At 40.6% G+C, this 15,505-nt stretch overlaps 1 protein-coding gene and 1 long non-coding RNA gene across 5 annotated transcripts in view; one reads left to right on the forward strand and one right to left on the reverse strand.

Moving 5' to 3' along the window:
* Positions 1 to 15,505, reverse strand: part of LOC148327710 (uncharacterized) — a 30,254-nt gene that overhangs the window by 14,125 nt on the left and 624 nt on the right. Inside the window, exon 3 of one of the 4 annotated variants that reach the window (XR_015845756.1) lies at positions 15,035 to 15,077. The exons of the other annotated variants lie outside the window; for them this stretch is intronic. This is a non-coding gene — a long non-coding RNA (uncharacterized LOC148327710). The remainder of the gene's footprint in view (positions 1 to 15,034; positions 15,078 to 15,505) is intronic. 4 annotated transcript variants of the gene reach the window in all.
* Positions 494 to 14,158, forward strand: LOC148327711 (immunoglobulin-like and fibronectin type III domain-containing protein 1). Its single transcript, XM_088308804.1, has 22 exons — positions 494 to 605; positions 3,069 to 3,191; positions 3,277 to 3,416; positions 4,785 to 4,884; positions 5,052 to 5,097; positions 5,169 to 5,364; positions 5,432 to 5,545; positions 5,616 to 5,778; positions 5,877 to 6,149; positions 7,502 to 7,774; positions 7,892 to 8,013; positions 8,091 to 8,232; positions 8,321 to 8,614; positions 8,684 to 8,983; positions 9,053 to 9,229; positions 9,286 to 9,414; positions 9,518 to 9,826; positions 11,178 to 11,263; positions 11,342 to 11,534; positions 11,612 to 11,908; positions 12,096 to 12,422; positions 14,027 to 14,158. Exons 1-22 carry the CDS (start codon positions 494 to 496, stop codon positions 14,035 to 14,037), a joined length of 3,927 nt encoding a protein of 1,308 aa, XP_088164930.1. The 3' UTR covers positions 14,038 to 14,158.

Genomic DNA, 15,505 nt, shown 5'->3' on the forward strand with positions numbered 1-15,505 from the left:
CATGAGGAATCTGACCAATGTCTTTAAGATCAATTAATATAGTTGAATAGATTTCATTGACAGAGCTGGGCATGTGACCCTTTTTTGCCACTCTGCTGTCTCACGTCTCTTCATACACAAACAGGCAATTTTTGTCGTTTGCCCAATTCGCGAGTAGGTTCATCATGCGAAGGAGGGCCAATTCGTGGGCCGGACTAAAATCAACCTCCGGCTTTTGTTAATCTAACCCTTTTTTTCAAAATTGTCAGGCCCGCCCCCTGCCTCAAAAATGGGCATCTGGCCAGGCTGGAGGGCCGGACCAGTCCGCCCCGGGGACGGACTGCCCAGCTCTGCTCATTAAAAATCACAGCATAATTCTTTGAATAACACCTAAACTTCTGCAACTTATTTTTCCTTATTTCCCAATTTTATTCCATTCTGTTTTATCCTAAAGGTAGAAAATTAGACCATATTTCACTGACAAGTCAACATTCAGATAGAAAATTGACTCCAGATGCCTGCATTAGTAGTGTCTCAGCATGATGTGGATATCAGCTTGATACAGCCAACCAATTCTCACGGCTTCATGAGCCCGCTGGAAGTCCAAATCAAAAGAATAGCGTTTGGTATGCAGAACTAAACGAGCGGCCGCCGTCCTGGCAGACTTTGGATTAGTGTGAATCAGCGCTCGAGGAACACGCTTACCGCAAGTCCTGCCTGCATTCGAATGATATAAGTGCACAGCAGCAGTTAGCACCCCCTGGAGAGATGACGCATTGAATTTGATGAATATTCAACGCGTATGCCCTCTGACGGGGGGCGAGCCGCAGCCGGAAAATGTGATGATGAACGTGTAATCTCGCACAAACTCTCAATGGTAATGGTAAAATAATAAGACAACCTTGGGATGTGCGCGTTAATGTGTGACTTCAGAGAGAGCAGGGGTTTCTGTTTTCTCTTTGAAGTTCACTTTGGCGATGCGTCTTCACATTGTCAAAGCAATTTCGCTCGTTTTGTACTGCTGAATGGAGCCACCTTTTTTCTCCCGTCACTCTGCATTGTCGACAAAGACGCCCAATGGACATGTCATTATTAGCATTAGCACCTGCCTCCTCGGCATGATGAGTGAATGTGACAACGTCAAAAAGTACAACAGAAAATAAGGCCGTGTTCACATATAACGGAACATGCATGTGGTCCAGTTCGATTAGTGCAAGTTTCACATGCGGGAGTTATAATATATTAGAAACTTCAAGACCCCACCTTCCAATTTGAAGCAAGTCCCAAATTACTTACAACACAATACAACTTTATTTATATTACGCATTTCACAACAGCTGGAGCTGTAACAAAGCGCTTTCCATATGTTGTATATAAATTAGAGGGAAATTAGAACACCAACTAAAACACATAAAGACATATACAATAGATACCAGAAGAACAGCAGAACAGCGGCAGTCTCATGACGAGTCAAAAGCTAAAGTATAAAAATGTATCTTTAAATGAGTTTCAAAAGTGGACAGAACGGGGGTTTGTCTAACATTCAATGGGAGGTCATTCCATAGGGAAGGACCGGCAACCGAAGAGACACGATCCCCCCTGAGGCTGCGCTTAGTCCTCGGCACCTCCAGCAGCATTTGGTCCGCAGACCTGAGGCAGCGGGCAGGTGCGTAGGGGTGGAGGAGCTCGGAGAGGTACGCTGGGGTGAGGCCATTTAAAGCTTTGAACACAAACAGAATCTTAAAGCGAACTCTAAAGTGAACTGGGAGCCAGTGAAGAGAGGCCAAGATTGGGGTGATGTGATCCGTCTTCCGAGCTCCAGTTAAAAGACGAGCAGCAGCCTTTTGGACCAGTTGGAGGCGCTTGAGGGAGGACTGGCTGACTCCAAAGTAAAGTGCATTCCAATAATCTAGCCGAGATGTAACAAAGGCATGGATTACTGTTTCTAAGTGCTGCTGTGAAAGAAAGGGCTTCACTTTAGCCGGCTGCCTAAGATGAAAGAAGATGGAGCAAACAACAGTGCTGATTTGCAGATCTAATTTCAAATCACTGTCAAATTTAATACCCAAGTTCAAGACTGTTGGCTTTAGATAAGATGCCAGGGGGCCAAAGTCAACAGAGTTGAAAGTAGAAGGGCCACTGGGACCGAACACCAGAACTGCGATACACCTTGTCAAGTTGAATCACTATTAAAAAGAGAACAACAATGATAAATAAATAAAATGCTACCAATGCACTATAAAACCTCAACTGTTATTAAAGGTTTTATGGTGAGAGTTGAATTTGCTTAACACCATTTCTTATATGAAAATAATTTATTTATTTATAAACAAGGTCCAAGGTTCCAACAACCAAAAAGCCTGAAACATTAACTAAATGACATGTTTAACGCCCTTATTTCTTTATTCAGATGGCTTATATATGTGATATGACTGTTATCAATTAAATATCATTTTACAATGACTAAGCCATTGGCAAAGTTTAGGTGCCAATGAATGAAGCGGCTATAAAGTATGACGCCTTCCCTCATACAGCAACAGATGGTGTTTATTTCAACACCTGCTGTATGAAGCTTGCGTTGAGTAATCTTCATATAGTCAAATGACTCGATTCTGTCTCACATCGCCGTTTAACATAAACGCCTCTCAGTCGTTTTGTGCCAACTGCAAAGTGTAAGCTTCTGAGAAATAAATGATGGTATCTAAAAATACAATCAAATGCACTGGCTCATAAATGTTGTAAAAGTTTCAACTATAGTTTACAACTGACACATAACTTACTCAGCTCATTCTTTTCATCCTACTAAATCTTATACCTGTAGTGCACACTTGTTGCCTTTTGGACAAAAGTGCTGTAATACTGTCCAACTGGTATTGTTCACAAGATCAGCAAGTAAAAGGCGCCATCTTGTGTAATTACAATATAACTGCAATCAAAAATGGCTGAATGCCTTATAGTTATCAGTGACAATGCCTGAAATTGACAGGGTTAGGATAATCGGATTTGGTTTAACCGATTCAATGACTGCATTGCTTTATAGACTCAAATGTATTGGTTTGATTGAACTTCGACTAATCTTTGTCTGATAGTGGCGATCCCAAGGAAGTCCAAGGTGCAGGGCGTCACGATTACTCAGACCGTCCGGATTGTTCCGGCCGGAAAATCCACACCTGACTTTGCCCGGAAGCCGATGGGTATGACTGTAAATGAAGGTAAAGAAACAAGTGAAAATGGAAAAAAATAACACTATAACCACTTTTCGGGGCACAGTACATCACATCCTTATTTTTCCGAAAGGGAGAAGAGCTTTTTTCAAAGCAATCGTCAGTGGCGAGCCAGCACCGAGTGTCACATGGGGACGAACGAAGGGTGATGTCAATGACACAGCGACATACAAGATTAAACATAATGAAAAATTGAAAGAACACATCCTTGAGGTGAGATATGAAAGTATACATTTTGCAACCCACGCAAAATATGGCATTGTATTTAAAATGCACATAATTACAGACAATCATGTACAGTACAGAGTATTGTCCCCTCCAAAAGTATTGGAATGGCATGGTCAGTTCTACTGAAGACATTTGGATTTCAGACCAAATGATTAATGTGAGACTAAAGTTCAGAATTCCAGCCTTTATTTTGTGGTATTTTCATCTAAATGACAGAAAGCACATTTTGTGTAAAGCCACCCACTTTTCAAGTGGAAAAAAAAGTTGGAATGGAATTAATTATTAAATTAACTTAAAGTGAATAACATTTTATATTTGGTGGCATATCATTTATTTATAACAACTCTATTAAGCCAGACACCCATTGGCTTTACCTGACTGTTGCATTATTTGGTTGAAATGCTTTTCAGGGCCTTTTCTGTAGCCACCTTCAGTTCTTGTTTGTTTCTGGGTGTTTCTCGCTCCAGTCTCCTCTTTGGGTAAAATGCTCTATTGATTTAAGGATTGAATTGGTCAGTCCTTATAAGACCTTCCCCTCCTCCCAATGAAATCATTTGTTGAGTTGGCAGTGTATTTTGGGTCATAATTTTGTTGCATTTTAAAGCTTCCCCCAATTAATTTGGATGCATTTTTCTGTAAATTGCCAACTTTGTCGACTTCAGAATACATTCTGCAGCAGCCATCATGATTTACATCGTCAATTAAGACTACTGAGCCCATCCCGAAGCAGCCATGCAACCACAAGACATCCCCTCCACCACCACCACAGATGAGCTTGTGTATTTTGGACCAGATTGGATTTTTCAAACAAGTACATAGTTCATTTGGTTTTTGGACTGATGAGACCAAGATGAGCTTCAATCAAAGTCATCGAAAAGCCAAATAATGGAGAAAGAAAGGATCTACTTATCTTCCAAAACACAAGCTCCACTGTGAAGCATGGGGGAGGGGAACCCGAAAAATAACAAAGAACTGAAAGAGGCTTGGCAATAAAGGACTGGAAAATAATTTCAACATAAGAATGCATTAGAGAATGAGTCTGGTCAAGTCAGTGGCTTGTAGCTTGTTATTGCAAGTTAGGGTTAAGCCACCAAATATTAGTTGCTATTCTTGTTAATCAAATAATGTCTGTTCCAATACTATTGCTCCATTGAAAAAGTGGTTGGCTTCAAACATAAATGTTGTATAACACAAGAAATAAATGCTGAAATTTTGTCTTGTACATCTCTTTTGGTCTGAAAACCAAGTGTCTTCAATAAACAACAAAAACAAAGGAATTGACCTTGCCATTCCGAACCTTCTGGAGCGGACTTTTATTGAATAATCTATATTAATGATTTACTCTGCATGCAGTTACCAAAAACAAAAGCAGACCTTGCCGACACGTACACATGCTGTGCGACCAATGAATATGGAACAGCTGTTTGCTCCGCCCCCCTCACTGTTATCAAAGGTGAGACACAGTATTGACAATTCAGAAACTGTCAAAAGAGCTTTGCATACTCAAGTTCGGAGACAAAGGTCAATACTAGAATTTAAGGTTTACATTACAACTAATACGCCAAAGGTGGCTTTGGTTCGGTGCTTTGCAGTTTTTACTTGTCAATGGTTATCTTTCAGCAAAGGAGGAAGCGCAACAAGATTTCAGATCGATGCTCAAGAAAACGTAGGTTTGAAACAAATTGTAAATTAATTGTAAGCAGTTGGCCCTAAACCATCCCATTCTTTTTTGTCCAGCGTTGTCGTCACCAAGAAAAAACAACTGCCCCCACAGAAAGAGGGAGAAATTGATCCTAAACTCTTGGAATTGCTCCTCAGTGCACCAAAGAAGAACTATGAACGAATATGCTTGGACTTTGGGGTTACAGACTTCCGCTGGATGCTGAAAAGATTGAATCAGATGAAAAAGGAAAGGGAAGAGGAACAGGCTAAGGTGCTGAATTGTAACAATAGTCTATGTCTATTATCAACCAATTTAAAACATGTTCTTCCTCCTCAAGGTTGTTAAAAATCTCAGAAATGTGAAACAAATTGAAGTGAAACCTAACGGAAAGGCGGAATACAGCCTCGAAATGGACTTACTGGATCCTAACAGCACTATTTATCTGTACAAGGTGAGTGATGAGTGCAGCCAAATTCACAATAAAGAGTAATTATTCATACATGACCACTTTGCTTGACAAGAACGGTTCCATAGTCCCATATGGAAACAACGGAAACTCAAAGCATAGTCTGCAGAAACGTGGAAACAAGTATTGCTTCACCATCAAAGATCCTCAGCCAGAAGATGCTGGTTTGTATCAGGTTGATGTTGGAGACGTAACCGTTCTTACTACTGAGTTCCAAGGTATGCAATTCCCATTGTGGAAATTTATCAGTAACGAAAAGCTATCAGTGCAACAATGTTCTGCATCTCCTCCGCCTATGTGCTTCCTCTGCCCACAGTGCCTGCAGTGGCGTTTGCAAACAAGATTAATAACGTGAAGGCCCTGGAAAACAAAGACGCCTCTTTTCAATGTGTCTTGTCAACACCCCTCAACAGAATAACGTGGTCAACGGCCAACTCGTCACTTGAACATGGCGACAAATATGAGATAAGCGTGTCTGAAGACAAACTGATCCATACGTTAACAATTAAAAACTGTGATGAGGCTGATAACGGAGCATATTATGCAATTGCGGGCACTGTGTCGTGCAATGCATCTCTTGCAGTGGAAGGTGGGACATTTAATTTACAAGAATTAGTTTATTTGTGTGAGTCACTGGGTTTTGAGTATCGACTGATGCCGAGTTCGATCTAATACATTGGCTATGCATTAAAAATAAGGAACACACACACACATTAACATAGATAATTTGTTCCACATCAAATAACACATTTACAGTGCAGTGCATCATTATTTAGAAGCATGTCTTAATTCAATGTACAGTATAATGACTCCATGCGGCTACGTCGTTGGTGGGACGCCGCTTATCTATAACCAGCTCTATCCTCTCATCAATTGAATTTAAATTTAAGAATTTAATTTTCAAATCTCATATTTACTGGCCAACAGAAAAGTTCTTAAAATCCTTCTTGATTATTATACAACAAGTGAAGCCTCTCAACACAGTCACAAGTAGTAATATGATTACGTATAATATAGTTTAACTCTTCAACCATTTTTATACAGGTATATTGTTGGTGAAAAGCATCGATTAAGTCACTCTTCACATGTTTTGGATTATAAAACAGCAAATATTGAATTTATTGAAAAATAGTGATTGTTACAAAATTTCACATTTACTTACATTGATTTCTGGATAATTTAATTTTGGCCAATTCAGGCCCATACAAATTGGCAAAGATGGGAATTTTGTCCCGTTGGACGGACAGGCGGCCATTTTGGGGACAGAGTATGGGGGACAAAAATTGTTTCTTAAAAAGGACGGACTAAGCAAGAGCGGAAGAGGGTTTTCGTCTGTACTTTTAATCGTCCCTAACCGGGTCAACTCCCGCATGTATAAAATTAAAATATTTGTACTCCAGAGCAGAGTGGAGGATACTCGGCTAGTGGAGAATTTCTGTGGCAGAACCCCCACACAGCGAGTGTGCAGAGGAGGCTTGCTCAATTCATCTGATCCCACTCCAATCCCAACTCAATTGATTGGTGTTTGTTTAAATTCAAAAGCACCAGAGGCCAGGACAGGCTAAGCAGAGCGGGGCCATGCCATTTGGAAACATGTCTTTGCTAAACTGTTCGTGTTTAGGCGCCCCGGAATCGCATAATAAAGGAACGCTACAATCTACGGCAATGTATATTCATTTGACTGTTTTTATTTGCATCAATAAGGACCTAGTTTACATCATTAAGTCAGTTCCATTAAAAAAACATTTTAAAAAGTCCGTCTTTTTCAAACAATCCTGTTCAGATGAAAATTACATGAGCGGTCCTGATTGACAAGCCCGTGATCAGATCAGGACATCTCTAATGGAAATATCGTTGATGTCTAATGAAAATTCAGCATTTCCACTTTATGACGACACTCAATCCCAACATCCCTACATCTTTGTTTCAATCTTAATTTAGCTGATCCAAATGCCCATAAAGGCCTTCAGCCCAAGAAATCTGAGCATCAGGATGACCTGACGAAATTGGCTTTGGAGCAGAAACTACAAGTGGAGACAGAAGACGTAGAGGAAAAAGATGTGTCTAGCGGGAAGAAAACTGATGGGGGCCATGGTGAGGGAAAAGGCAAGGACAATAACAACCTCGTGGACGCCGGACAAGATGAAAGCCTGAAGGTTGATGCAGGCAGAAGGCGATTACGAACAGGCCCTGCAGTGTCCGATACAGCAAAAGGTGCAGATATTTTTTTCAATGGCAATCCAATACTAAAATGTGGTAGTTCGTAGAGGACTGTACATATGCATTTTATTTACATTATTCTTTAGCTTTTCCTGATTCTTTCTCTTGCAGATCAAGGTGTTAAGTTTATCAGTGGGTTATCAGATACCAAAGCTATTACTGGTGGACGGGTAGAGCTATTTTGTAAATTAAGCACTGACGCTGAGGGAAAGTGGTACAAAGATGGGAAACTGGTGAGTAACATTGTAGTATAAAATACGATTTACTGCCTCATGAAAATATTAAGAGTAATTAATTTTCATTTGACCAGCTCACCAATGAGGACGGAGTCAGGATTATCAAAGATGGAGCCTCTCACAAATTGATAATTGACAGCTGCAAAAAAGGGGATTTGGCTGTGTATCGCTTTGAGGCAGATGGATGTAAATCAGAAGCCACATTGAATATTCAAGGTTAGAATTAAAAGTACACTGCACACAACTAAATCCTTTTTTGGGAGTCAAAGAATCTCATAAAACATCTTTCCCTTTCACTGTAAAGATCCACCAAAGATTGACGCCAGTTCCCTCGCAAAATTCATAAAGCCAGTGACTGTAAAAGCAGGCGAGACTGCTGAATGGAAGCTTCAATTCTCGGATGGAGATCCGAAGAAAATTCAGTGGAACAAGGACAACGATGAGCTTTTTCCTGGCCTCAATGTGAGGATTGAAAAATCAGCCACCGAGAGCAAACTACGTCTTGCAAAATGCCGAAGGAAAGACAGTGGCGAGGTCAAAATAAAAATAAAGAACGAATTTGGTACAACAGAAGCAATTTCCAAACTTATAGTCATGGGTGAGTCAAAGGGACCTATAATATGGTAAATGTAAGGTGACGGTAGCACAATAATGATTCCGTCTACAGACAAACCCACACCGCCACAAGGACCTGTGGACATTATGGAGAGTGCTCTGACATCTGTTGCGTTCAAATGGAAACCACCAAAGGATAACGGCGGATGTCCAGTCTCAAACTACATCATAGAACGCCAGCAAGTTGGACGTAACAAATGGTCCAATCTTGGGGAGATCAACGGCAGCACTACTGTTTACAAAGACACTAATGTGGAACCTGGAAGGAGATACTGCTATCGGATCAGAGCCAGAAACTCAGAGGGTGTTAGTGACTGTCTGCAGACAGATGACATTCCAGCCGGAGTGTTACGTACGTCTTTAATATGGGCCTTGGCCACTTCTCTGACCAGTTAAAACTCAATAAAGCTTTTTGTTACAGGTTATTCAGGAACCCCTTCAGCACCTAAAGTGGACTCTGTCTGTAAAGAGTGCATTAGTCTGGCATGGTGTGCTCCGTGCAACACGGGAGGGTCCAAAATAGTGGGCTATAATTTGGAAAAAAGAAAGAAAGGAACTAATTACTGGAGCCTTGTAAACCAAGGAGGACCAATAAAGGGTATGTAACTTATTTAATGGGCTACAATCAGTCAATAATAAAAACATTTCCCCTAGACCCCAAGTATGAGGTGAAAGACGTCTTTGAGGGGGCAGCATATGAATTCAGGGTGTCAGCAATCAACCTATCGGGTCCAGGGGATCCAAGCAATCCCAGCGACACCATAATTGCAAGAGATCCCATGAGTATGCAGTCGCCATCTTACTCTCATGGCTTTTAAAACTAGAATCCTACTTTTTTACTTAACATGTTTAAAGTCTCCTTAACTCGCTATTACTGTCATTGAAGAACCCCCAGGCAAAGTCAAGGACCTCAGAGTGACATCCAGTGACTACATGACCTTGTCACTGGCTTGGTCTAAACCAAAGGAAGTGAAAGGGTCGCAGGATGAAGCCCAAGGGTACTACGTGGAGATCAGACCCATAGAAAGCCCTGAATGGACCCGCTGCAATGCCATCCCAATTACTACTACCACCTACACTGTGCATGGCTTGAAGGCCATGGCTGCCTACTGGGTGAGAGTCATTGCTACTAATTATGGAAGCGATGGAGAACCTCAAGGCTTTGATAATCACATCATTGCAATGCCCCCTCCTGGTAAGAACACATTTGATAGATGACATTGATGACAAACACTATTGATTCAATTGAATCAGGTGTGTTGGAGCAGGGAGACATATGAAACATCCACAAGGACCGGACTTACCCACCCCAGGGCGAAGCTAACTTGCTATGCAATGGGCAGCAGCTACAAGTAGCACAGTTGCGACCCACTTTTCTAAGTAACTAATCTGTGGCAGCAAATAAGATACACTTCTAACAAGTCTCGCTGTCACTAAAGGCGAATGGGATGTAGCCCATGAATGCAACAAGAGAGAACATAAGAAGATGGAGAAGCTAATGCTAGTCGCTAAACTAATGGGTAATGTAGAGTCGTGAATGACCAAAATAAGCGCATAGGTGTACAGTACACTTTTCACAGAAGGTTGTCTCCAACCGCGTTATGCTGGAAACAACCAGATATAAACAGCAAATGAGTATTATACACAAGAATAGGTCTCAAAACTACCCTCTTACACTCTCTCAATTTAGCTCCGCTCAGGGACTACACTGCATTTTTTTTGTTTTTTTTATTGAAATTATTTAATTACATGAAACAAAAAGCAGACCTGTTTACATGAAAATATTAAACTTGGAAGAGAAGCAGAGAGAAGATACTTTATGACACTGAACAGAAAATATTTACCTTTCACATGTAAATGTAAATAATCCATTCAGAAATACTTCCATGTGATTTTTGGACTTTTACATTCACCATTACTGTGACGAGATTCAACTAATATTATAATGTGAATTTCAGGCCTTAATCGGGAAGCCCTCAGCCTCCGTTTGAAGCAGTGAAATCACTTTAAAAAAAAAATATGGAGAATACATGGACACAAATCTTACATTTTGTATAAAATATTGGTTAAAGATGTATTTTTGCAAACGCTGACACTCCCATTAGTGTCATTGCATCATTAGATGAATCAATGTCGCAATATTCGTCATGAGAATCACAGTTCAATCTTCTCAAGTCTTTTAGACCTTATCTGCAGCAACAATAAGTCTGGAGGTTGAGAAAACTGGGTAACATTTTGACAGCATGACACTCACGTAGTAAGACAAAATTCATTTTGTTCCAGTTGCGTATGTTCTCACTGTGATACACATTGCACATCTGGTTTCGTATTCAAATTGCGGGATTCAAAACAAGTGGTACTTCTGCTCAGTGGTTGAATCCATTCCAGCACAGTGAGATAGAAATTAGGTTCAAACTGCTGCGCTTCAGGTGAGAAAAAAAAGCTGACATTCACCCAACTGTAAAATACAGTTTATTTTAAAAGGTGACGAGCAAGTATTCCATTTAAACTGACATGAAACTGCAATTTTATTTTCATGCCTGAAGTACATCCGAAGTTCAAGCAACGCAACTTGAAGAACTTTGTGGTTGTGAGATCAGGAAACACTGTTCGCCTCTACATCCCCTTCGAGGTACTGTAAAAGAACTACTACAAATCTTGCTGGATTTGTAGTTTTTTGAGCATTTTAAAAAGAATGTTTGTCCAACAGGCATCACCCTTTCCAGAGGTCTCCTGGTATAAAGACGGTATTTTAGTCCCAAAGCATGTAACAGTCACCAACTCGGATAAAGCTTCTCAAATGTTGATCCCTACATCTGAGCGCTCCGACTCTGGAGTTTACACTGTTATTGTCAAGAATCTCGTCGGCCAAGAGAGCTTCAACGTGGAAGTCAGGGTAACAGGTAAATATCAGCACATCAGACAAAAGATAATTTAATCCGAAATCTGCATTGCTTCACTACTCAATCAAAAATTCTAGATGACCCCAAACCACCAGGCCCTGTGGAGCTGGAGCAAAACGTTCCAGGAACGGTCACTTTGTCCTGGGAGCCCTCTCCAGATGAGACCAAGGATGACAGGCTGCACTATGTCATTTCCAAGCGTGACTCCTTCAAGCACACTTGGAAGACGGTGGCAGAGAAGCTCTTTAACAACAAGTTTACTGTTGTGGACATTGTGCCTGGGCGACAGTATCATTTCAGGGTGTTTGCTAAAAATGACATGGGCTTTTCGGCGCCATCTGTGTCACCAGCGTTTGAAATTAAAAAGGAAAGAGGTAACCCAGATCCAATGAACTACATCACATCCATCCATCTATTCTATGGACCAATTATACTCATTTGAAAGTGTCCAAATTCTATATTGTAAAACATCAGGACAGCCTTAAATTTTTTTAGATTTCCCTGGAGTTTCAAAGTCATCAGTACGAAAACTTTCTTTGTCATTTTGTCTTTGCACTACAGAAAAGTTCAAGGTGAATGTACCACCGAGAAAATCTGTGGACTTAGCGTCAAAACCGTCATTCATCACACCATTGAGGCGCCACGCACCTCCAGAAGGCTATGAGTGTCACATGAGCTGCGCGGTCAAGGGCGAGCCGGCGCCCCACGTGGCTTGGTACCACAACGACGAGGACCTGAGCGTCAACAGCAACTACTACACCACCAACGTTTATGGTGTCTGCTCCCTGCTTATCCTGAGGGTGGGCCCGGATGACAGCGGCATATACAAAGTTGCTGTCCAGAACCAGCTGGGGTCTGCTGAGTGCTCCATGATTCTGAATGTCAGAGGTAAACACCATATTATACATTGGTATACTATCCTCTATATTGCACTTTACCTACAATAACGAAGCACCACCATAGCGCAGGTTTTTTTGTGAAACGTGTCTACACGGCCAAAATCTGTAATATACACTGCGCTTTGTAACAATTTTTTTTAAGTGATTACTGCTTTTTACATTAACATAAATATGGTGAAACTTTATCTTGAGTATTTCAAGTTGCAAGGCATCGCATGCTCAAGAATTCAGAGTATCCGATGCGCCGCCAATCCACTAAAGTGGAAAAAAAATATGGAGCCTCTTAAAGGTATACATCCAACATATGACTACTACAGTATAGTATTCATAAAACCATCTACACTTTAATTGAGTTTTACTCATCTTGTATATGATGTGAAGTGCTGGAGTCTGCCTTGTGTGCGGGCAGCGTGGTATCGGATCCCACTCAATGATGGTGTCTGTGTGTGACTGAGACTGGCTGAATACCAGTTGAGGTGTGGCGCACCATCTGCCGGTAGTGAGCTAGGATAGGCTTTAGCACCCCCCATGACCTTGAACAGGTTTAGTGGTGTGGATGATGACAGATTTTAATACATTTCATCCATCCAGCCATTTTCTGAACCACTTATCCTCACAAGGGTCGGGGGGGGGGTGCTGAGCCTATCCCAGCTGTCCTCGGGCAGCAGGCGGGGTACACCCTGAACTGGTTGCCAGCCAATCGCAGGGCATACATAGACAAACAACCATCTGCGCTCACACTCATACCTAGGGGCAATTTAGAGTGTCCAATCAACCTGCCATGCATGTTTTTGGAATGTGGGAGGAAACCGGAGTACCCGGACAAAACCCACGCAGGCACGGGGAGAACATGCAAACTCCACATAGTTAGGCAGGAGCCGGAATCGAACCCACGACCTCCGCACTGTGAGGCGATCATGCTAACCAGTCACCCACCGTGCCGCCCATCAATAAATAAAAATAAATATTTAATATAATGTTAGATTAAATTCAGGTATAATCTGGGTCACAAAACAAATTAAACTTGCAAGTCATGGTACCACAACTGTACAGCATTGAAAAATAAATGTAGCAAAAAGTCAGTAAGTATAACAAATAATTAGCATTTGTAGCAGTCTTGTGGTATTTTCATGGACTTGTGGGCTCTGAAATACTGCTGGTAACATCATGCGTTCTCAGATAAAAAAAACAAAAAACTTTAGTTCCATTTTAAGCAGCTTGGATAATGGATGGATGAAACATAGCGTCCCTGTCTTGTGAAACACACAGATGTTTCAATGAAGGTTAAAATTGAAATATCGGCTCATCTTCTATTTTGGTTCCATATTTTTCTATCTGACTCACTGCAGGTCACTGGCATTACTGCCATCTAGGGGTACCCACAGCACACAGCACCTATCGAGATTGAAAAAAAAAATCAAATATGTTAACAATGTGTTTCAAAAATGTGTTTTAGTCTTTTTATATGTGTTTAACGCATTTAGGAGGGATAAAACTAAAAACCCAAAAATGTAATTCCTCTATAAACGATAAATTCTCAGCTGTTTGTGTAACTTAATTAAAACAATTCTCTTTCTGTGTGTTTGTTTGCAGAGAGGACATGAACAACGGCAGCTACAACAGAACAACAGTAGGAATGTTGTTGTGATGTCTTCATTCACAGTTATGACAATCTCCCACTATTTTCTGGCAGTGATAAACCATTAAAGTGTCATATTAGAACGCCGTATGAAGCCGATTTTTTGGTCATTAGCAAAACAGAACAAAACGGTCTTCAGTATGTGACGGAAATCCGTTCCTACAGCAACAATGTGTATATGTAAAACAAAATTGATAGGTTATATCAATAATATATACAGATTATTCAATTCTCTCTCTGTCTCTTGCTCTCTCTCTCTCTCTCTCTCTCTCGCTCTCTCAAGAGGAAAAAAAAGAGTAAAAAGGGAGTTTGTACACTCACGCATCGCATATTAATAATGTACAATGCCCCAATAAAGTGACATGGAAGAAGAAAGCCAATAAACCTTTGCGTTCCCTCGCACAGATTGCGAGATAAAACTTTTTTTTTTTTCCCAATACGCGCTATGTACTTCTGGGTCGTTTTCCGGTTAATAGAAAAGCAACAAAGATGGAGCGTGTTCAACACTGTAGACGAGTTGAATTGAATTTTACTTTGAACTTGGTTTTAAATTCTAAGACATAAAATCAGTATTTGATAGTAGGCACAGTTTCCAAACGAAAAACATCTTAAGCGAGTGCTAAACATAAGAGGATCTCTTGACTGCAAGAAGTGATACAAGTCCTCCGCCATGATTATTGCCATCTCCGACGTTCTAGCGTCTCTCAAACTGCCCGCACATCAGAAACTGACCTGGAAGTACATTAACTCGCATTAAAAAAAAAAAAACACGTTTCCTTCCTCACAAAGAAAAAAAATGCGTTATCTCGAGGGAATGCATTTTTTTTGCGAAGGAACGCAAAGTGTTTTTTTTTTATCCGTTACCTTAGTGAGTAGCAAATAACTATCGGTCAAACTACAATAGGAACTGAAAATTATATGATCGTGTACTTAAACAAGTTCTCAAGTAAATAGGTACTTACTCTATGCAGAACAAAACTAGCCTCTCACACACGAGGGTTTCAGCTGCAAAGAAGGGGAAAAAATTAATAAACCCCATAGCAAGTTCACGTGTGCAGGGAAGCGGTTGTGGGCACGTGACTAATAGACGATCTAACAAACTGGGCACGTGACTAACAAACCTCATAACTGACAGTAGCAATGTCCATTCAGAGCATCGGAACAACAGCCCTTTTTTATAAATGACAAAACCTTTTTTTATGTAATACTCAATACTTTTTCTTTGCATGACAAATCAAGTAAAGTGTGTGAGCGTTACTTCCATCCAGCCATCTATGAACGACTGAAAGTGCCAAAATTAATGTAAATACTCCATGGGATTTTTATTTAAAATTTGAATTAATTAATTAAATTTTTCATGAATTCATTAAATATGTAATTAAAAAAATCAGATAAGATAATTTACATATAATCATTGGTAATATAAATATTAA

The sequence above is a fragment of the Idiotropiscis lumnitzeri genome, chromosome 11 (assembly GCF_059441095.1).
Source record: "Idiotropiscis lumnitzeri isolate Australia: NSW breed Sydney's pygmy pipehorse chromosome 11, RoL_Ilum_1.0, whole genome shotgun sequence".
NCBI classification, from domain to species: domain Eukaryota; kingdom Metazoa; phylum Chordata; class Actinopteri; order Syngnathiformes; family Syngnathidae; genus Idiotropiscis; species Idiotropiscis lumnitzeri.